Raw genomic sequence first — 23,909 nt, forward strand, 5'->3', positions numbered from 1 at the left:
TTTAAAAATACATTTTTTCTCAGATAATTTAGTATATTTAAATCACTTAAGTATCTTATATAGCAGTTCTGGGTTCCTTAAATTGAAAATGAGATTTTATCACAGAACATTAAGTTTTACAAATAACTGCAGAACATGCCTTAAAATCAGCTTTGAATCATATATGGAAATCGTTTAAAACTAGTCAGATTGTTTAGATAATTTATATATCATAGACTGAACTTGTTTATATTATGTTTATTATATCTGACAAAACATCCTGTTTTAAAAGAATACATTCATTATTTATTCTACACGAAAATAATTTAATCTATATAACATATCTCTCAATTATGTTTTGCCTCATGCTTAAAATTCTTCTATGTCAAAGAAATAATGGGAATCATATAAACTGGTTTATTGTTAAATTAAGTCCAAAGATGTCATTATTTGAAAAAAGTAATTCAAATAAGTATTTTTAAATACCCATTTCTCTCATGATACTGTTGCCAAGTTAATTTTGTGTTCAAATAATGCATTGTCTGACGATTTTGAAAATATGCAATATTTTTCCTAAAAGCAACAATTAAAGGATTTGTAAATAAGGAAAATAAGCCAGAACGCTAACAGAATTCTTTATCAGTTTCTGAAACAGTTCACTAAAAGATCCATTTGCACAACACAAATATGTCCTTTTAATGAAGTCCTTGACAGGTCCGTTTATCTCTGAGCTTAAAAAATATAGGTTAGTGATCCAATCGTGTATGCTATTACAATATTACCAGAACAGTATAATGATAGGAGAAGACTAAAAATGTCATGTTGAAGACATACATTAACAAAACACAAATGTGTAATGTGTGCTAAAAATGTATCTGGTTAAATGTCGGTGATAGATGAATAGGTTTGCATCCATCTTTGGAAATCTAAGCATTTCCCATTGTGTAGCGATGGTCGTCAGGTTGAAATAGGATAATAAAGTGGCTACCCTCTTTCCCTTCCTGAAAATATTATTGCCAAAAAAGTCATGTTCTGTAAATGTACACGGTAATCCTACGTCTAAAAATGAACGCGTACGTGCGCGCCTTCTTTCTGAAAATGGTACCCAGCCTCAGTGCAGTCAACTAAAATGGTACTTTTCCAAATGTCCTATGGATTGAAATGAACTGTCCATGTGGTGATGATAGTGCTTGTGGAGACATGGTTTGCCTTCTTATTTTGTTTGCTTTCTGTGCTTAGTGGCTAGGACCAGATAGCAATCAAGACGCTGGCTGCAGATCGCAGACTGTAGAGAGGAAGTCTATAAGAACCATGCTCCCAATGAATTGCTCTCCTGCCATTTAGAAAGCCAGCGAAGTCCTTTGATTGTGAATCGATAATTGTACAGATATTGCTGTGTCGGTACATTACGGTAATAGCTCCTCTGTCTTGTAGATTGCACAGCAGCCGGAATGAGAGTGGAGCCGCGTGCGGCGGGAAGTGTCGGACCCCCGCTGGGGCTGAGCTGTGCTGTCAGGGCTGTGCAGGCCGGGGCCGGCTTTCACATGGCATGCTCGGAGAGCGGGCTGCAGGGTTTCCAGGCAGAGGCTCTGCTCCCTGGGGAGAGAAGGGAGGGAGGCCGCGGCTGGCAACTCGGCGGGATCTCTTGGCTGGAGGGGCTAAGCCACTTTAACCCACCTCCCTGCACCCCAGCTTTCTACTCTCACGACCCTGCTTTGGCGTGAGCGCCACGCACTCTCTGCCTCACAGTCCTGCCCCGGAGCGAGAGCCCAGCATTGAACTCCCCAGCCCGGGCGCAGGACTCACTCGTGAAGGCAAAGCAGGCGACACGGTCCCCTTGCCCTGTTGCAATTGCACTTGGCCCGCTGCTGCATGCCAGGGACTGGGGAGGAGAGCGCCCATTTCACCTTGCGGCTCTTTGAATCCCTCCCCGCTCCCCGGCCAAACCCAGTTTGCGCCCTTTCCGCCCTCCACACCCAACCCCAATCCCCCACTAACCGAACCCGGCCTGTTTCCCTTCCCCCTGCACACCCAAACCCGATCCCTTCACTGACCGAACCCGGTCTGCTTCCCTTCCCCACCCCCCACTGTCCGAACCCGGTCTGTTCTCCTTCCCCCTCCCCATAAAACCCGATCCCCTCACTGACCGAACCCGGTCTCTTCTCTTTCCCCCTCCCCATCAGATCCGATTCCTTCACTGTCCGAACCCGATCTGCTTCCCTTTCCCCCTCCCCAGCCAAACCCGATCCCCCACTGACCGAACCCGGTCTGCTTCCCTTCCCCACCCCTCACTGTCCGAACCCGGTCTGTTCTCCTTCCCCCTCCCCAGCCAAACCCGATCCCCTCACTGACCGAACCCGGTCTGCTTCCCTTCCCCACCCCCCACTGTCCGAACCCGGTCTGTTCTCCTTCCCCCTCCCCATAAAACCCGATCCCCTCACTGACCGAACCCGGTCTCTTCTCTTTCCCCCTCCCCATCAGATCCGATTCCTTCACTGTCCGAACCCGATCTGCTTCCCTTTCCCCCTCCCCAGCCAAACCCGATCCCCCACTGACCGAACCCGGTCTGCTTCCCTTCCCCACCCCTCACTGTCCGAACCCGGTCTGTTCTCCTTCCCCCTCCCCAGCCAAACCCGATCCCCTCACTGACCGAACCCGGTCTGCTTCCCTTCCCCACCCCCCACTGTCCGAACCCGGTCTCTTCTCCTGCCCCCTCCGCACAGGCACGAGTGGGAAGGTCACAGCGCTCGTGGAGGGGTGAGTGTATGCGGCCTGCGGCCCAACGCCCCCCCCCCCTTTGGGCATGTGTGTGGACACAGCAGTGTAAAGTGAAGCGGGAGCCAGGCCGGGGCTTCGCGGCGCAGCTCCGCGGAGCGAGGCCCCTAGCTGCGCTGCCTCTGACCTCCGCGATCCCCCTGAGCAGGGCGGAGACACCCCCCGCCAGCTGCCGGGCAGCTCGCCCCTTCCCCCAGCCTCGCTGCCTCTTCCCGGGCGGGAGGCTTGAATTATCCCGGCCCGGGCAGGTTCTTCTTCCCTCCAAGGCGGTAGCTGAGTCTCCCCCCGCAAGCCACCGAGGCGTGCCCGCGCCCCCGCTCCCATCCCCGTGCGGGGCTCACACCCCGCCGCCCCGTCCATTGCCTTCGGCAGCGACGGGCAGCCGCGCGCGGGGCGGCGAGTGACGCGCCCCGGCCGCAGAGCGCCCCCTCCGGCTCCCGGCTCTTGCCGGCGGCGGGGCGGGGCGGCCCGGCCGCGGTTGCTAGGGGAGCTCGTTCCGAGCGGGTTGGCGCGAGGACACGCGGCATCGTCGCCTTCACGTTCTCCGCTTTCTCCCTTCCCCCGCTGCTGGCGGCGTCACCGCCGCCTCAGCACCACGTGCCACGGAGAGAACTGGAGCGACTCGCGTTTCCACGGCACCTGAGTGGGGAGGGGGGCGCGGGGAGCCCGGCGGCAGCTAGCGCTGGGTGCGGGGTGTGTATAGATATTAATGTGTCTGTGAACAGACGGGGGGGGGGGGGATTAGGTCTTATGAACAGATATCTATGCTTGTGAGTTTCCTACCGGCTCAGCAGAGCAGCCGGGGCGGGGGGAGCAGCTCACTCGCTGTCGCTCCCTAGTCCCGAGTCATGTAAAACCTCTCTCGGGCGAGGAAGGGTTTGCTCTGTTTCAGTGAGACACGTACAGTCTCTTTCAGACTGCCCCAGTGTGAGACCTCCCCCCTCCCCCCATAAGCCTAATGGAACCCCACCCGCTCGAAGTGTATCTGGGTTTCGGAGACCCGATCTGCTCTGCACAGCTGGCCTCGGCGGGTTGTGGGGGAAATCCTGCCATGGTTGCATTGGAACTGCTCAGGGGGGAGACTTGTGACGGTGAAGGATGTGGGGAAAGCTCAGGATGTGCTTCCCTCTGGCTGGGGAGGCGCAGGGAAAGGAGCCTCTCAGCGGGACTGTGTGTAGCAGGCGGGTCTTTGGCCTCTCTGCAGCTGGCTCCAGTACTGGAGGAGAAGGCAGCGCTACAGGGGCTGTAGGGAAGAGGCCCGGCTGCCTCCTTCTGCAGCTGGGGGCCCTTGAAAGGGGGAGAGGAGGGGTCGTTAGGGAAGGACTCGCTTTGCCCTGCTTGGGCCTGCCATCTCCAGCTGTCGTAGCAAGGGGGGAAACAATGGAAGAGGGGAGGCGGGAGGGGACCTTCGGGTTTCGAGAGCAGGAGAGACTAAAGAGCCCTCCCAAAGACTTGTCAGCTGCATCTGACAAGATCCCCTTTTCCCCGAGCTTGCTTTCTTCTCCTGTTTGCTGCAGCTGTGGGGCTTTCAAGCGCACTCTGCAAACAGATGTTCAGTTTAACCTAGGAGTCTCCCTGCTACGCCTACTTGAGTGTGGGTTAGGCCAGTAACATTTGGAGAGAGTGTCATTTTTTATGCTTTTGGACACCTCCCAAAAACCAGTGTAACTGTCCAAGTTGGCAGAGTACTGCGTGAACAAATAAGTTAATAGTTCTCTAAACAATTTCCTTTGTCCCTTCTACAGTGCCTTTTTACTGCGTGTTTGTACAGCCCCTAGCACAAGAGGGCTCTCATCTCTGGTCATGAATAATTAAGTGCCTTTATTATTATAAATAATATAATAATTCATGTTGTATTAGCTAAGAGTTCTACAAACACACTGGCCCTAGAGTTATTTCTCCAAACAGTTTGGTAATGTGGCGAGAAGCCTAAGCTTAAAATTCATGATAAACTATGATTTTTTTTTAAGTATTACAGTTTACTAAAGGTATCTTTTTAATGCAAAATATTTAGATGCATCATATGGGGACGACCTTATAGAACCCAAGTTTGAGTGAATTTCTTTTTGTTTGTGGTTCTGGTTTATTTATTAATTATTAAATAACAACAGTATTAATTATTATTTATTTGGGGGGAGGGTTCCTAGGGAAAAATCTTTGCAAGAGGAGACGATGCAAATTTCTTTGCGTTATTTTCATGCAAATGATCTTTAGTTTTTCCTTGGCGTTATTTTTTTTTTTTGGTTGCTCCTTCATTGTTCTCCCCTCCGCTTCCATCTTGCAAGAGTGGCACAAAAAATATTGCGGGGGGGGGGAGCAGAAACCCCAAGCAGCTTTACAAATGAGTGACAAAGCCAATGTCCATTCATAGTCTCACTCCGGCGAAGGGTTTATTAACGGCCCAGGCCTCCTTAGCCAATTGCTGTCAGCAACATGTGGAGAGGAGGCATCGCTATAGTAACCGGTGGATGGGCCATGTGCTGCAGCCGACAGGGGCTGCGAGCGGGCGAATATAAGGAGGGGCAGAGCCCGGGCGCTCCGGAATCTCTCGCACACGCCTAGCGCCCTGCGGTGATGGACAGCTCCGCGGGGACAGCCACAGCGCCCGTCCTCCTCCGCCGCCTGCCGCACCCGGGGGCATGGGGGCTTGGGCGGGCTGCAGCCGAGCCGCGCTGGCACAGCGGCGAGCCCCGCTCTCCGCCAGCCTTTGTGTCTGGTGAGAAGGGAGCGGGGGGAGAGGAAGAAGTTTGGCAAAGAAGAAGGATTGCTCGCCCAGGTGGCGTGCGTTAGCCCTCCAGGACAGGAGCCCTCCGCAGCCTTCTCCAGCACTAGGCGCACAATGGCAGCAGGTAAAAGACGGTCTGAGCTGTCCCTGGGCGGAAGCTGCCCGGGGTTGGGCTGAATCTGAGGTGGTCGGTGTGTTTATGTGGGTGGTTAGTGTTTGTGGAGGGGGGACCAGGAGGGGAGGCTTGGTGCGGGGGGACACCTCTTTTTATCCAAACCGATAGACGCCGTTAGCTGCAGGTCTGAAAACAGGCGGGGAGCTGGGCTGCAAGCTGCATGCATGCCTGCTTGGGACGGCCGCCCATCCAGAGCCCGGTTTGAGTTCCTCTCTCGGCTACAACACAACCCGTCCCTGGGGTAGGGTGGCAAAGGGCAGTGCCGCGGCGGGGTTTTACCCCAGGATGAAAGCCACTTTCTGTAACTGTAGCACGGCAGGGCACAGGACTTCCTCCCTTTGCCGCGCGTTGTCTCTGTGCGATATTTTAAGAGCTCGGAAGTTAAAGAAAAAAGAGTGGCTACTGCTACTTTGCCGTCTGCTCTGTTTGCTCGTTGTTTAAAATCCTTTTTTTCCTCTCTTGTCAAGAGGTCTTTTCCTCTTCTCCGTTTGGATTTTCTGGTTGAACGTGTTGGCAACTAAATTGGAGAGTTTGGAAGGGTGACCACTCCGATTTGTTGGCTGCCTTCCTCCCCCACCACCAGCACCGCTCTCTCAGAGCCTATTGGATGAAGGACACTTACTTTCCATTCCTGCTCCTTACATTAACCGCTTCAAGTTTGTGTCTCGCTTTCTTTGTGTCAAAAACCGAGGAAAGACCTTTCTGAAAATGAATGGAATGCGTTTCCAATCTGTAGCTAGTACAACCAAAAGTTGTTGCAAATCGTGCAGCAATGGATCGGATGTTCGTTGGGCTCAGATCTTTTTGCTGTAGCTTTTCATTTTTATTTTCGTCATCTAAAACTATATATGGTTACCTGATACCTTGTGGGATGGGCCATTTCCACAGTAAAATTATTCCAGCGGCGCCCTGTATATTGACTATGTGGGATCCTTAGACAGTATCTCGTATTGGCGCTCAAAGGGGGCATTCTGTTTAATTCCTAAATTATATGCCTTCAAAATCAGCATTATTCAGCTTTGGCAAAGTCTGAGATTTCTTCTTACGTTCTTGTTGAACGTATTGTATTGAGTTCAGCTATGGCTGAACATCCTTTTGGTTCTGGCTCTGACAATCCTACCTAGGACATATTGCATAAATCCCTGTATTTATCTGTTCTACTCTGTGGGGAAAGCACGAGGAGGGGAGTTAAATTTACAAGTCACTGCACCCAGCGCTTCTGTCTTTCCCCATTTGCTCCTTAGTTAGTCGAGTCCTTACAAAATGGGAACTAAAGTTTGGACCCATTCCTCTTTCCTTTATGGTTTCCCACTTCTTTCACTTCCTCTTCGTTATTTACATCGTTGGCATCTCTGAAACAAAGTGTGCAAATCATGTGTATCTTGTATACACACATTCTATACAATCATGTATTCAGTTCAATTTCCTGGTTATCTTTCCAACATCCTGGTCGCTTCTTATTTCAACAACGCCTAAACTCTGTTGCAGTTTTTGTGTCACTCACTTAAAGCAAATATTGAAACTTTCCAAATTTCACCTTTCTCAACACTGTACCTTCCTCGCTACAAACTTATTTTGGATATTTTGACATCTTTTACATTAAAATAGCGTCACACTACATAGTAGAATACAAACTACAGTGTGTGTTTTTAAATCTAACCAAAACTTCACTTCTGTGTATTGCCTTTAAGAAACGAGAGGAAAGTATTTGCCATTGATCAAGGGATCTTTGAACTCGCTGAATTCTTGATTTTATTCAGTCATTGTTCGGGATATTAATCCCACTAAAAGGTATAGAGAAACTCCACAGTGCTTTGTGGCGTTGAAGGTTGAGGAAGGATCATTGTGCCCCTTCAAATGAATAGATCTGTGGCTCTTTGCAGTGACCTTTCTCAGTGATTTGAATAAGCTGGAGTTCGCAGAAATCCATCTGCCTTTTGTGCTTGTCGATTTTGTCTAATCTTTCCGACTCCTATGTAGAGCCTAAAAGAAGAAAAAAGTACCTTCCCATCCGATCTCAGTCCCCCAAGTCAAAGCGTTCAATTGACCTCGTTTCAGGTGATGAACTGGCATCTGCTGAAAGTGATGTTAACGCAATATCCTAGCAGCAAGTAGGACTTTTTAGAGGAGTGGTAGGGGGAGGGTCGGATGAGAGGAGAGCTGAGTCTTTATCTATAAATCTCTTGCCAACACTAAAGAATAGTACCTTAAAGCACCAACAAATACGTTCGATTATAGAGCTTTGAGTGGAGGTATCCAAAGTAAACAACACTGTGTGCATGGAACATGTAAACCATCAGCCCTGCTACGCTAATTTAACTGCTTCTGAGTGCATGTGTAAATGGGACAAGCAAGAGCCACCACCCCCCCCAAAGGAAAGAGAATCGTTATCCTTTTTGTTGTTGTTGAGTCTTGTTTTTACTGAAGTCAAATATCTTGTGAAAATTTCCTGCAAGTATCTTTTTATTAGAGTCGCCATGTTTGTCCTGTTGTAGAGTTGTTCATCTCTGGTTTTTTTCTACCTAGCAAAACTTAACATGTTTCTCGAACTGTATGTAACCCAACCAGCTTACATGGGGATTTTACTAAAAATCAGTTCTGAGTTTCAGATTTCTTTACACCAACAGACATTCTCCCTCATTATTGAGGTTGCCAGTATTAAGAAGTTGATACATAAAAAAATGTCTAACGGTCTGTTTTATTTTAATGCCAGTTCCCGAAAATGTTAGCAACAGATCCTTTTTTGAAACCGCTGAACCTAAATTTGATTTCAGGAAAGTTTATTGTTAAGAACAATTATTTTCTTGGATAATTCTTTCTTCTGCCCAAGCACCTTGCCCCCTCTCTCCCCCCCCCCCCCTTGAATGGCATATTTGCAAGTACAATTTCATCTGTACAGAGGAACAATAGCTTTCAGTTGCACAAAGGATTTCTCCCACCCTGAATCCAAACCACAATGCCTCTTGCTCTGATAATAGCTCCTGAAAAGATTTTGTAATGCAGAGAATTAATACGTGATTATTTCCACCTCACTTCTCTCATTTATTAGATTCTGTAGTGAATTCCAAATTAAAACAGCACTCTTCAGTTTTTAACTTTGTAATATTTTAAGACAAATCATATTATAAAGTTTTATGCCCTTGCTGACGAAGTAGTTTGCTTTTCATTTTTATTTATGCTCATAAATGAATTGTTTAATATATAAGGGAGGTGCAATGCTCAAATTTAAAGACTCCAGTTAAAGAATTCAAAGTTTTCCAGGAAATATATAGTATGTTATTTTTTTGTAAAATGAATGTTAATTAATACTTTTTTCTTTCAAACTAGCGGAAAAAAACAGAATAATTGGCAGACTAATAGGTCTTATCTCAACCTAGAAATAACTTTTGAGATTGGTAAACCCTAGCCCAAATTCAGCCGTCTTTAATTAGAACAAAAATCCGATTAACTTCAGTGAGAGTTTTGCTCAAGTAAGGACCTCACAATCTGGCCTTCTATCCTGAAGCTATAAATAAGTAAATAAATAAATAAATAAATAATGGTGTTGATATATCTGGAAGGTTTACATCACCACCTATGAGGCATACTCTATCGCTTGAGAGCGTTTTCCCCACACTCCAAACGTGGCATAGGAACTTATGTACATGAAACTGTACATTAAATATTTACAAACATTCGCTGCGTTTGAAATGTGAAGACTTACAGATACATATAAGTACGTGGCTGCAACCTTAGATAACACAATAGAGTTATTGATTTTGGTTTTTGATTATGTTAGGGTTTTATAGCACTGTGACTTTTAAATATGCCTGTACATTTTTGAATTTATATAAAGTGTGTGGTGGATGATCCAGTGAGTTTACCAGCAAAAAAAAATCCACAAAGGTTCAGGTCCTGAGCGCTTTTTTCCCCTCTTAGAAAAGTCTATACAAATGATGCAGTTAAAATATTTTTGACTGAAATCTAAATAGTAGGACTGATGTTGTTCTAAGAAAAAATACATACATGCTTTTATAGCATTTAAAGCACGGACCATGACCATTTAAAAGCATGAGTACGGTGGATATGAATCTCGAAAATGCTCCGATTTAAACTAACTTCCTAAACCATCAGCTGTTAATATACCACGGCTTCTATGATATTACAATATTTTCCAAGGAGAAAAATCTTTCAGAAGTAATATCCTGTGTACTCCAGCTGTATAGATTCTTTTGATAATCCATAGTTACGTGTGTCTTATTTAATGATGGCTAAATTCTATAATCAGTTGATTTGTTAAACCTTGGAACAAAAGAGCATTTATTTGGTTTTCTTGTTATGCAACAGCTATTGTTTTCCCTCCTCCTCCTCACCCCCCACAGCACATACGCCATCGTAAAGTGAACTGGCCGAGGGAGAGAGGTGTCCTGCTTTGAAAGAGATCCGACTGTAAATGTCAAATTCATAAATATTTTTTCTTTCAATTTTAAGTCAAGACTGACGGGACGCCTCTGAGTAACCCTGGGTTCTGTTCCTGGCTGAGGCCTGGTTGCAGAATCTCAGAGAGAAATCCAGGGGTTTAGACAAATGGGGAAAATTCCAAGTTCTTGGCTGATGGGAACTGGGTTGGTGGGAGGGTATGAGATGGAGTCAAATCCAGGATCATCATTTATAACTGAACCTTTAGTCAGAAAACTCACAAAGCTAAAAAGCCAACGTGCACTTATTTTACCCAGTCACATTGCCTGGTGATCAAAAATCATGTATTTGTATATTTTTAAGAAATCACTAAATAGGAATTGGTGTCCTTTGCACAGCGATGCTGCTAGAAAAGCAAACGTATCAACAGACAGTTAGTTAAGTGTTCTTAAGACAAGAACTGGCTAGTATTGGGCCTTGTCCTGCCATCAGTTTGGAAACAAAGCTCCCTTGGTTTTCTATAACTGCCAGGGGGAGCTTAGTTTAGTTTAGAAACTGATGGCCCGACCCAGATCACTCTTTCCTTTCGTTGTCTATGCCATTTCATTTTAGCGCTTTTTAAACTTCAAAGTTGGTAACCCTTCTAATTCTACTACACCGTATGTCGCCTCCAATTCTCTGCGTTGTAGTGGAAACGCTTACTCCTTATTGTGAAGGGTATCTAAAGGATGGTGTCTAACAGCACTTGCCTCACGAACAGCCCATAGCCAGGCAGTGGCTCCCCCTCCTTTCCCCCGTACTACCCCGCGCTCCGGATCGAGGAGTCTGGGCTCTCACTTTCAATGCTATATACGTTTTTGGTTTGGGGTTTTTTTCGGATAATCTGGGGGCCACTCTTGCTCCCAGTAGGAGAGCAGCAAGTGACTTCAGTGTGAGCGAGATCGGGCATTTAGAGCCTGGTGACCATCAGGTGTTTGGATGGGAACATTTCAGCGAAAGTGGTGTCTGCCTCTCTGCTCTCCCGTGTTGTAGCTCTTATTCGCGAGCGCAGGAGGGAGAGCAAAGCCCAGGCCTCTGGGGGTTAAAGTAATGCCAGCCGGAACTGCTACATACCGGCAGGAGAAACATTGGCATTCAGGTGACTGGGGAGAAATCAGCAGCTCTGGACCAAATCTCGCTGTCGCCCTAGGAAAGTAGCCCCAGTGAAATCAAGGCATTATTCGTGTGGGAAAGGCGAGCAAGATTTGGCTTAATGACTTTCCCCTTTAAGGAACCGCCCGAGAGGGGAACGCTTAAGGAATTTAAGTAGATAGAAATTATGACAGAGTAATGGAAGCTTCCATCCCACCCCCAAATCCAAGTAAATGGACAACAGCGACGCCTTCATTTTTAAGCAAGACTCCCTCTTGGAAATGATCAGTGTGGCCAGGTTTCTGAAAGCATCGAGGTTCTCGTGATTTTGATTTGACCCCTTTAATTGCAGAATATCTCAGATGGGCCGGTGCCATGTAATTGGATCCGTCCTGACTGATACCGAGGAGGTTTTCATCATCCACTTTGAAATATTCATCAGTGTGATTCTTTAGAAGGATGCGTGGCCCTTGTGCCTTTTTCATGCTACAGTCGGTCTAGCGGAGAAATCTCCCTACATATTTGAAATATATGCCTTGGCGCGTAGTGTACTCTTCCTTTGATTTCAAGCTACCTTTGGAAGCCCTGATTTATGTGAATGGAAATTACCAGAGTATTTGAAAACTAAATCTGCAGACCCACAGAGAGGGCTAGAAATGTGTTACTCCAATATTCAAAATTAACGATTACAAACAAAAAAAGGCTACGTTTTTTAAAGGTGGCCATTGGTTTGCACATTCACGTAGGCAGAAAAGGGACAGATATTTCTGTCCGTCTTTTGAGTTTGTTTACTGAAGTCCTTTGACAGCACTTCGCCTGGTTATTTTCGCCTTTCTCCTGTATTGTCCTTTCCCCTGTTGCTTGTGGGGGTCTTTCACACAGCAACAGGGGAGACCCCAGAAACTGACGGGGGGGGGGGTTCAGGGGGGCCAGGGCAGGGTCTGAAACTGCTTTTAATGCTAGCCCTTTTTGACCGACTAGATTTGTTGATGGTGTCCCTTTAAGTGGCTACGTAGTCAGGCTGAGCTGTGCGTCTGCACACAGTGGAGACTTTTAAAACTAATTGGACAGAGCACTGTGAAATAAGCTGTAGGGATCAATTCCGCCCTGGGAAGAGAGCGAACCTGGCCGTTCCGTTGTCTCTGGATGCTGCGCTGTGTGGGGCACGCTCCTCGCGCCGCTGTTTAAGACCGAGGCATTTGCTGGCCAGAGTTTCTCTTGGGGGGAAGAGTCAAGAGTCGGCAGGTGGCCCCTTGCTGGAGAACACACGGCTGGGGCGTTGGCCAGGCCCGGGGCTGGCCCTGGGCGCTGCCAGGGGAGGCAGGGGCTGTTGCACTCCGTTGAACCGAGCCCCAAGCCTTGCTGATGGCCGGGCTGGGCAGCCTGGAAAAACCCCTCGCTGGGCGATGGGAGGCGAAACACTGTGGCGCGGCAAATCGCGGGCCTCTAGCGCAGGAACGGGGGGCACGCGGGGCGCCGTCGTTCCCCGGAATGTCCCGTGTAGCTGCAGAGCCCGACCTCTGCCCAGAGGGGGACGAGTCCTCTCCCTGACATGCTACGGGCGGAGCGGAAAAGCCTTTAACTTCCAGGGCCCGCAGCGGGCATCAGGGAGGCGGGGAGTTCCCTCGGCCTGGCTGGCGCTGCCCTCCCTGGCCACCAACGGGGGCTTGCTCTTCTCCGCGAGCCCCCTTTGAAAATCCGGGCCCGTCTCGTATAAAGGGGGAGGTGGGTCTGCCGCTGAGCTGGGGACTGGGGCAGGGAGAGGTGGCCCAGGCGCGGCTGGGGAGAGGCTGTCTCCGCCAGGGAGGCAGCTGGGGCGGGAGTGAGGAGAAGGGAAGGGGAGTCCGGCTGGCGGAGCCAGGCCGTGCAGCGAGCAGGCTGCCGCGGGGAGCCGGGCTGGCTGCGGCTCAGGGGGCGGGGGGGAGGTACCCCGCGCTGGGGGGCTGTGGAGAAGGCGGTGTCGCGCTCGGCCGATCAGGCGCTGGAGGAGGAGCAGGAGCAGCAGCGCGCGGCGGTGGCTCCCTGCACCGAGCCGGTCCGCCGGTACCACGCCCCGTGCCTGCCCCTGCCCAGGCGCTAGCGCGCTCGGCTTGCTGCCTGCCGGCGCTCCGGGCCGCTGGGGGCTGGAGGAGGGGCAGGCAGCGGGGCCAGCGCTCCGGCGCGGGTGTGCAGTCTCCCGGGAAGGAAGCAGCTGTGGCCGGGCGGGAGAGGAGGCAGCGAACGCCGGCCCCAGCGCTGCTGCTGCCCCAGCCGCGCCGTAAAAGCGCCGCTGGCTCGGGCGCCGGCAGGAGGGGGCTTTGCAGCCGCACACGCACGGCAAACCAGTTGTGTGCTCATCCCCGCTCCTGCCCCCACCCCCCGGGGCTGGCAGACCTAACAGTCCTCCTCTGCTCAGCGCAGCCAGGCAAGAAAATCTGGGAGTCTTATTGAACCTGCATTTCCATTAACTCAGCCCCAGCTCCAGCTAATCCGCGGCACTGTGAAGGCAAGGAGGCTAATTAATGACAAGCTTTTACAGTCAAGACCAGCGATAATTGCTTTGGTGGCCTTTATGATTACAAGATAAAAATGGACCGGGCCTGACATAAGAGCCACTGTGTACACTGCAAGACAGGAGGAAATTAAGAGCTGGCTATCTGCATACGGAGCAGAAAATTACTAATAGAGGAGAGATAATGAATAGGCCGGCTAGGCATTCATGGGGAAAAATCCATTTTGTTACCACGCGAAATTAGGTGGTGGAAAGGAGTTTGCTAATTGTTCTCATCTTGTAGCAACCAGGACTGAGGCAGGGGCGTGCTTTTCAATTCATTTCCTTGGTAATTGTGAAAAGGGGAATGCTGGCCAAATGTCTTGCTGCAATTTGCCTGCCTGGTCTTTTCATTTTCATGTTGCGTTTTTAATTGTTGCTAATATAGCTTATAATGAAGCTAATGAGGGGAAATTATTGTACAACTTTTTAGCACATGGAGACAAGTGAAATGTCCCAGAAGGATTCTCTCCTATGGCTTAAAAAAAAAAAATCTGGAGGACTTTGGAATTGTTTGTTACTTTTTTTCTTCTACAGAAGACAGAAGTTAACGCACCTACTTTTTGGTTTGTAGTTTTGTTTTTCACTCGAGAGAAAAAAACGGATCTTTGATTATAACGCCCCCACCCCATATACCAAATAACAATTAAAATGTCTGTTGGTGATTTGAGGTACTCAGAACGGGTTGTGAGCACTATTATTTGAAAAGCAAGCTGAACGGTTTTCAGGATGGCCGGTCATTCAATCGGAGGGATTTCTTGTCCCGGGTTAACTAAAAAAAAACCCAAACCCAACCCAGAAAGGAAACCGTCTACGATCCAGACAACTATTGCAGGCGTGAAGTGATTGTTGTTGGGAATATTTTTTCTGACTATCCCGTGGTAGGACCGGACGACGTTGTCTCAATCCATTAGCTACGCACATGTGTACAGAGTTATGAGACAAGGTACCTGGGGCAGGGACGCGCTCTCCTTTTTATTTTTGGTCTTCACACGAACACGCCAAAAATCACGCTGCCATCTTCCCGTGCCACGTTGGTTTCTGCTGAGCCCGGTTCCCTCCATCCTGGCGTGGTTGGGGCTTGAGTGAAACTTTGCCCCTGTGGGGTTTTTCCCGGCGCCGCCGTAAACCCGCAGAGCTAAAAGTGTTTTTTCCCTCCCTCCAGTGGGAAGTTCCGCGCCTCTGAGGTTTCTAGAGCAAACGCTGAGTCGCTGCTTCTTTCTCTCCAACAGAAAAGCAAACTGAAGCTTCTCCCTCACCGCGCCGCGGAAGACGAAGACTCCACCAAATTCATCATCCTCACCCTCCTCTCCATCGCCTGCATTATTGGGGTCCTCGTTGCTTCTGGGGTCCTCTACTGCCTCCGCCATCAGTCGCACCACAGGCTGAAAGAGAAGCTGTCCGCTCTGGGCACCGACACCAGCTCAGATGCCACCGCTGCTTACCAGGTAAGGCCGGGCGGTGCCTCCAGCCCTTGCTTTTTATTTCTCCCCCCAGACACTTAAACACCTTCTTTATCCGCCCCAAGGGGCAGAGGTCCGTTATTCCGAGTGGAGGGGGTGGTTTTGTTTTTTTACAACGCCGGCTCGGAGCCACCCTAGTCACGTCCCCGCAGATGCCCTGCTACCTGCTTCTCACGGCGGGCTGTTAATCTTCCCAGGTCTTGCAGTTGCTGGACACGTGCGTCTAATTAGAACCATAAAATAGTTGCCATTGGAACTCTCCGAAAACCCGCCCCAATATCCATACTCTGCCGGCCCCCGCCACAGCTCACAGCCGAACTCTTCGCCGGCTCTGAGGAATGGCGTGCGCCCTTAGTTATCGGAAGATGTCTCTCTCTTTGAATCATCGACCTCTTCAGGGTCTGATATGAAACGAGCCTTTGACCCGATCCGTTGCCACCTTCTGCCGTTATTCAGATAAAGTGAAATATAATGCTGATAGATGGGGAGGGAAACCCAGGACTGTTTCTATGAGCATAATGGAAGCAGATGTGGGCCAAGTAACACAGGGATGGTTCAGGCGAATCTTCTGCAATAAATCAGAAGCCAATGGGAATATTGAGCGTGCAGGTTCTGAAGCGTTTGGCTAAGAGACAACTGCCTAGTTGTGAGGTTTCTTTAGGATAATCAGTGTTTATTTCCTGGTTAGTTATCTGTCTGAAAATGTAGGTGTTACTGCCTGCAACTACATGTCTGGCGTCCCAAAACATTTGGAATGCTTTTTTATGTAGATATTATTGCTTTACTATTAATTCTCTGCACTTGAAAAAATGAAATACATTCTACTTAGTGGTGCTTTTGAATTAAAGCTACTTACATTTATTTTTACTTCCCTGTTCTACTGAAGATGAAACAGTGCTCTTTCTATATTATGGTAAATTGCAAGAGCTGGAAGTTTGAGACTAAAAGTCTTAAAAGGGATAAATTCACTCAAAAGTTCTGAAGTCTTTCAGTAATCATGTTAAAGATGATTTCCTCCTATATAGAGAGGTGCTAAGCAGTCCAGAGAATTCTTCAACAAAGAACTAGTGAATTCAAACATACACATAGCTATTAGCATTTCAATGGAATGGCTTCACCTTTAGTTCTAAGCAAAGGGAAGATATCTAATTCTGAAAGAAAAACCTTAAAACTTCACCACAAAGTCTGGGTTTATCAAGGGGGGAGAGAGAGCCTGTGAGTTAGCGCTTATCAGTGAAGTGAGGCCATGTCCTCCAGACAAAGTATAAAGAAAAGGAGTACTTGTGGCACCTTAGAGACTAACCAATTTATTTGAGCATAAGCTTTCGTGAGCTACAGCTCACTTCATCGGATGCATACTGTGGAAAGTGTAGAAGATCTTTTTATACACACAAAGCATGAAAAAATACCTCCCCCCACCCCACTATCCTGCTGGTAATAGCTTATCTAAAGTGATATGTAGCTAAACTAGTTTTGTTGCCTGTGGTCAAGAAGACCGTGTCAATGTAAGGTGTGGGGTTTGTTTTGGAGGCGCAGAGGGGTTTAAAATAGGAAACCTGCTATTGACTTCAGAATAGTTAAGCAATCTTTTTCTTCACTTAAACATGAGTAAAATAATTCTTAGTATTTTTAAAAGCCCTCCAGGTTATAAAATCTCACTTGAAACTGAATTTGTGATAATTAACAGGACAGTCTTCCCAGTAACAGTTCTAATTAATAGTATCTGTAATTAAAATCGTGCCCTTCCAGCAGGAAAATTGTTTGAATTTCTTGGAGTGACCTTTTTTGCCATTTCTCTTGGGGGCATGGTGGTTAAGTTGATATTGATTTTATAATGAGCTCTGGTTTGTTTAATAAGAATCTGTAATCCAGACACTAAATGAAATGTGCGCTTCATTTCTTCTTGCCAGATTTTTATATTAAAAAAAACTTGCTACAAATAAGATCTAAGGATCTGCTTTGTGAAACAAAATATGAAAATGCTAACAATATGTTCAATTTTTCAGTATTGAGATCAAATTGATATCCTTTGCCATTGACTAAATCCTGCTAACCTCATTCTCCTAAGTAGTCCCGCTGGTTTCTGGTGGAACTACTGTCATGAGAAGGGGGTAAGAGGGGAAAATGATTTGGCTCTAGATGCAGAGATTCCTAAAAGCCTGGTCTTTCTCTCAATGAAGTCAGTGGCAGTTTTGCTGCTGAGTTCAGTGGCAGCAGGAGCAGCCCCCAGAACTGGAGCCAAATGAAATATTCAGACAGTTATGGTGATTCTAGTGCTACTTTCAACCAGCAGTGATTTAGCAAGGTGTATTTGTAGCGCCTAATCCTCCTTCCAATAAAATTGTGACAAAGTCCCAGTGATTTAAATGGGAGCAAGATTGAGCCCCTGTCCTTTAAGAGTAAATATAATTTTGCATGGAATCCCGCTAATGCTAAGACATATCTGTAATATTTGAGGGATGGAAATTTTGCATTGCATCATCAAAACAAATATCAGGAAAAACCTTAAATTACCTTTTTGCCGGATCTTCTCTGGCACTCCTAAAGGCAACTGTGCAGGCCATACTAATATTTGGGGAGGAAAAGAGTCCCAGAAAGTTGCTTTGAAAATTGGACACAAGAAACTCAGATATAAACTCTTCTTACGTTATCAATTTAAAACTGTTTCCTAGCTATCTGCTTACTTTATTATTCAAATGTGTTAATAAATATGTGACATAATCTAATATTGGCTGTACAGACCCAGAATACATGTCTGCTGAAGTTTAAGGCATTTACAGATGGATAATTTACTACTGTCTGCAGCTTAAATGGCATCAGATTTAATTTTTGTGCTATTGAGTGCAGAGAGAAAATCAATTGGTAAAAACAATGGTCAAGTCTTAAGTAGGAAGAACTCTATTGCAAATACTTGTCAAAATTTTAGTTGGGTCCTATTTTCATATAAACACGACTGACCTACTTTTTCTAGTCTTAACAAAAACATTATGGATTTAACTTAATTCATTCAAGATTTTCCTCCCTTCTTATTCTTTATTTTTACGTGTGAACATAGGAGGGTTCTTTCAACACTTGGGGTCTCCTTGTAGTCTGTATGCTGTGATACCAGATGGGGAGAAAATAGACAAACTGTATTGTCAATGGAAAAACATATTCACTGTTATCCTTCTAAGACACTAGTAGCGGGAGCTTGGATTCAATCCAGTCTGTTGATATTGTATCAGATCTTTGACAGTTACAATGCAAATCTTACTACACAAAGTCTGTGTAATAGCCATGCTGTGCACGTAGCCTGCAGCGTAGGGCGCTGAGGCAGAATGAATGTTATGAAACGTAGCTTGGCTATGAAGAATCAGTTATTTTTCCTAGCAGGAATAATTCTTATATATGCAGTGTGTGTGAACTACCTATAAATAAAAAGTTCCAAACCATTTAAAATTTAGGGGGAAAATTGGCCTTCCAAGAACCTGTCAATTAGTAGCCCAAAACAAATGTGAAATGTCTGAGTTATAATTCTTGATTTTTAGAAGGTTATATAATGAAAACAGCTCGCCTTTAACTGTAGCTGTTCTGCCAGTCACTTTTTTTTTTAAGTATTGTAATAGGAACGTTCAAACACTTGGAAGGATAAATGTGCTATTCAGACTTAATTTGTCCATTTGCAAAGAAAAGATGCAACCTGGCTTTGCAAGGCTGTGGTCAAGCAGTTTTTCAAATTTAATTGTAGTAGTATATCTTGTCAAATGCTATATGTACATAAAACACAATTTATGCATAGACACAGACTGTCTGTTTTTGTGTACCTTTTATACTTTTCATATTCTTGTCCAATTATATGCATAGCAGCTGGTTAAATCAGCGTAGGAGTTCAGAGATCATTAAAGAGATGTCCTTATTTCCCCTTCTCTCTCTCTCATGTTTGCATCTGTTGTTCCTGTTGCTTTGATCTTCTTTGGAAAGCAAATGTAGTATTGGGCAAGCTCACTCTTCCTTCCATGACATTAGGGCAGAAACGTCTTAGGAATCTTCAGCAAATACTCTTTGATTTAGTTCACGACACTGAGCAGATTTTTCTTGTGCACTTTGAAGCCTTTGGGACACAACCCAGAGAGAAACAGGCATTGGGGGCAGCCTGCAAACAGTGCTACTAAGCGCACATCTTAGTTGTCACTGCTCCCATTAGTAAGCAATTTATTAATGTAATGACAGTGTATGCTGGTGACTGCAACTATGCAGGGAATGCTGAATTGTGCAAAGAGATGTTAAGTCGTTTTGCTTGTTTTATATTATGAATTGGAGAACTTTGCTAGTGAACATAATTGTTTTGCATCACTGATAGTGGTCCATGCAGCATCACTGTGGTTGAGGCTAAACGCGCAAGTTCAAATATATGATGCTGATCTCAGTAAGCTCCGTTATTATTATCCTGATATCATTTTTAGGGGTATTTAGTTTTGTTTCACTGCAGCACAGAAGAACATATTTACTTCCTCAAAGAGTGAAGTAAAGGAACTTGTGTTGAGACGTACTAGAAAGTGATACCTTAAGACAATAAAATCATCCTTGTACTTCCTGAGGTCTGCATTCAAGATTCTAGTGATCTTATAAGAGTTTTTTACATTAAAAACACTGAATACTATCAATTCAAGTGGGGAGTGATGTCCTTAGATTTTGCAGAACCCAGACAGCTGGTCTTGACAGATAAATAAGAGGAAACTGTATTGAAATATTTTGTTGTAAAATTTATTCTTAATTATGGCTTGGTCCTGCCCTTATCAAAGCCAATGGTAAAATTCTTAGTGGTTTGAAAGGTCTGATTCTACTCATTTATGATTTGAGATAGCTTTTAAAAAATAATGCATGTCAGTTGACCATTAACAAATAATTTGCAAATTGATTCTGCAAAAAAAAAATTGTTTGTGGACAGGATCTGATTGAAGGACTCCACTGGAGTCATGTTTCTCTGTTGGACCATCTTGCCAGTCTTGTATCTTCAGATATACGTATACTATGTTGTATATGATGTAGCTATGTATTTCAGACTCTGTATATGACCTACACACTGATATTTAATAGATTACAATTTTCACAAGTAACATTTGTCTTATTATGGTGTTGACATAGCAACACTCTAGAACAGTGGAATCTAATAAGCTACGTTTAATGAACAAAAAACAGGATCATTTTTTGTGACTAAGTAATCTGACAAGTTGGGAAATTTTAAAAATACCTAAAGTATTATAGCATGCATGATATGTAAAATCACTCACGCATCATACCTAGACATAAAGGGTAGCATCAAGTATGAGGTGCGCGCATATAAATATACTTATGGAAAATATTTCAGTAAGGAGTAAATCAAGCAAGAGTACTAGAAGGATGAAAATTTAGCCCTGAAGCTCATTTCTTCTTTTCGTTTCTAGGAATATACAGAACTTTAACACTGGAACATAATTTTCTGTGTTCTTATAAAAGATAGAAACTCACATGACAGTATAAAGTGACAGGACAGACCCTGATAGTCTATCAAATACAAGTACATTGAGAAATATATTAGACCAAACTTGCTTATTTTGGAGCTCTTATGGTGTGTCATGTAAAGTCGCAGTATAAACAATTTTGTATATTTTAATTAACTGGATTTTTATTTTAAGAATAAGCAAATAAATAACCCTATATACAATTGCTTTATATAGAAGTTCATTGTAATATGAAATCTTGTTCCGTAGTATTGGGCAGTTTTTATATGCAACAGTGTATATTCAATACAAAAATGGTGCATGATGATAATAAAGGAATTATGTGAGGTGATTAAAGGTGGTAATATCAGGGTAAATGCTTGAAATTTAAAGAATCATTTAAATTGGGTGTGTGGAGGTAAATATTTCATTAAATACAGTTAGACGATAGATGGCTAAAGGAGGATGAGGCAAAACAAGTGATGTACAAAGGTGGGCTTAACTCTTAATCGGGTTTTATCTGATTAACTGTACAGGATGATCCACAACTACTGTAGTGCAATGGAATATATGACTTTCTTCAACTTCACTGCCTGTTATAGCAGTAGGACCCAGCAAATAGTAATGTAACTACATAATACTGTGAGTTTAAAAAGCATTAGAAATTTGTCAGACACTTCTAAAGTGATCTGCAGAAAATGTTTAATAAAAAATGCTCAACTAAAGTGTTAGCTTCTGAAAGGCCAAATAAATGGATTTAAGCGCATTTCAACAAATACATATTTTACTTTTTTTCTAAATCTGTGAGAAGCAGTCCCTCCAATTACCTCCTTCCCTGCTTTGACTAAATGTTCTAGCATATACAGTCCTGGCTATATTGTAACCCCCATGGAGCAGCTTTGGAGAGTGGAATCTGCATATTATTAGCATGAGTTTCCACCCTTCCTGTAACATTCAGCTGTCCAACAAAGCTTTATTATTTTTAAATACGAACACGGAAAAATAAACTTTTGAGAACTGCTGAATGTTAGGAGGAGAGGAATGACTCACCCTGACTATAGCCAGGCTTCACCCTCCAAAATAGGCTCATGGTTGTTGCAATGTGGGCACTGCAGTCCATGCTAGAACACTTCTGTTGGAGTAGGAAGTGAGTGATTTGGAAAGAGATGTTCTTTGAGGGCCTACAAAAAGAAGCTGAAGTGTACATCTAACTTCTGGTATTCTTCCTTTGAAGATATGGTGCCATACAGATGTAAGTTTGAATTAAATGAAGTGCCTTTCTGAGAGCAGCTGGCCGTAAACCTGACCAGTGTGGGTGGGCAGGGAGCGGGGGGAGGGTTTGTTTTCTCCCATTACATACATTATTTGAATTTGTTCTATATAACTCAATCACCTTTATTTTACTATCGATAGGTATCATAGCTGGGCATAGCTCCTCACAGAACAAATAAAAACCCACGTTGCTATAATTCCTTTGTCCATTTATGGTATAAGAGAATGCTAAGAAAAACAGTGGGAATTTAAATTAGTGATTTCCCTTTAATTATTAGGTAGTGTTTCTGGCTTTCCCAAACGTACCGTATAGCCTTGCTTAGGAAACTCTGCTGGACAGTCAGTGCCTCTGGTCTCTGAAGGTAACCATAACTATCTTTCCTGCCTTTTTCTTTGGATTTCTGGACTTGAAAGAAACTTCTCTTATTCAGATATACTCTTTTCCTGGATTTTGCTCTTCTGGGTGGCGAGAGTGGCAGCAGGAATAACAAGCAACTGGCACTAAAAATACTCCGATCTCTTTTCTTTACCAATATGACAAGAGCTCCCAACAATGATGGGGCATCTCTCTGAGCTTGCAGCAGCAGTTACTCTCGCTTTTCTGCCTGATGAGACAGCCACTCCCTGACTGACAAGGTCTTGACCCCTACTCTGGCTCACAAGCTCCTGCCTTCCAGAACTGCCCCAATTTCATCATGCTGACACCACTGGCTAACTGCCAGTTTAGCTCGAGCTGTTTCAGGCTACTCTGAGGCACGGCGCAATGGATTGTCTCCCTGAAGTAAATCAATTATGGCACAATGCCTGTACCATATAGAGAAGGCAGAGAGAACCACAACCTTGCCTAATGAATTGGGAAGTATTTGATCTGCATCTTTACCTTCCTTAAAATAAATGCAGGGTGGGGGATCTGATTTCTCCTCCATTGACTTCATTGGAGTTATTTGTGATTTACAACAGTGGAGGTTAGAGGAAAATCAGTTCCATTCTTTCTATACCTGTTTGCGCACGTGCACGCTCTCTCTCTCTCTCTGTCTTAGGGTTTCTACAGTGCCCATCACCATAGTACTACACTTTGTCATGTCCATGGAATCTGTGTTCTTTTGGGCATCCAGCAGCTAAATCGGCTGTACATGTTCAATTCATTTATTTTTCCCAGTTCATTTCAGGGGTTCCCAAACTTGGTTCGCAGCTTGTTCAGGGTAAGCCCCTGGCGGGCTGCGAGATGCTTTGTTTACCTGAGCATCCGCAGGTACGGCTGCTCGCAGCTCCCAGTGGTTGCGGTTCGCTGTTCCTGGCCACTGGGAGATGCGAGCAGCCATACCTGCGGACGCTCAGGTAAACAAAGCATCTCGCAGCCCGCCAGGGGCTTACCCTGAACAAGCCGCGAGCCAGGTTTGGGAACCCCTGGACTAGATAAAGCTGTTCATTTTTATTTTAATGTGGGAGAAGTCTTACAATGGATTCAGAATAACTATGTGCAGCTGAATCACAATCCCTGGAACAGAGTAGGGGCTGATTAGTTAAACACGTGAGACTTATGTAGACCACGTCTGTTGGGGGTTGGTGTAGAACTGCACTCCCTGGGAGGAGCCCAGATGCAATATGCCTTCCTGATCTCCAGGAGCAGCACTCCAACCGCTACTCCCTTCTTGTCAGTCCCATTCTATGGGTCAGTGTTGGGGAAGAAGGGTTGGGGGGCCCAGCTTGGTGTCTTCGCTCCATTTGAGGTACCATGGGACTGAGGATGAAGCAGAACCTGAACTTCTCTGAGTGCATTGACTGCAAAGTCATGTCTAGGCTGGGAAGACAGTTGAATGTGTTAGCTAATGTTTTAGAGACAACCTAATATGATTTTCAGCGGAGCTTTGCACAGAGTCTAGAAAGACCAAGTCCTATTTAAATACATGTTATCTGGTTGTGGTCAACCCTGGTGAGGAACCTAAGGATAACACAATCCGATAACATGTTTCCTAGTCCAGATATGGCCCATCTCTGACTG

The 23,909-nt window shown here is 45.4% G+C and overlaps 1 protein-coding gene across 2 annotated transcripts in view; it reads left to right on the top strand.

The window, feature by feature from the left end:
* Nucleotides 1–23,909, top strand: part of PTPRN2 (protein tyrosine phosphatase receptor type N2) — a 989,298-nt gene that overhangs the window by 852,933 nt on the left and 112,456 nt on the right. For both annotated transcript variants that reach the window (XM_037891071.2, XM_043541551.1), the window contains exon 13: nucleotides 14,946–15,161. In XM_037891071.2, the coding sequence (XP_037746999.1) occupies nucleotides 14,946–15,161 (216 nt within the window). The remainder of the gene's footprint in view (nucleotides 1–14,945; nucleotides 15,162–23,909) is intronic.

The sequence above is a fragment of the Chelonia mydas genome, chromosome 2, assembly GCF_015237465.2.
Source record: "Chelonia mydas isolate rCheMyd1 chromosome 2, rCheMyd1.pri.v2, whole genome shotgun sequence".
NCBI lineage: Eukaryota > Metazoa > Chordata > Testudines > Cheloniidae > Chelonia > Chelonia mydas.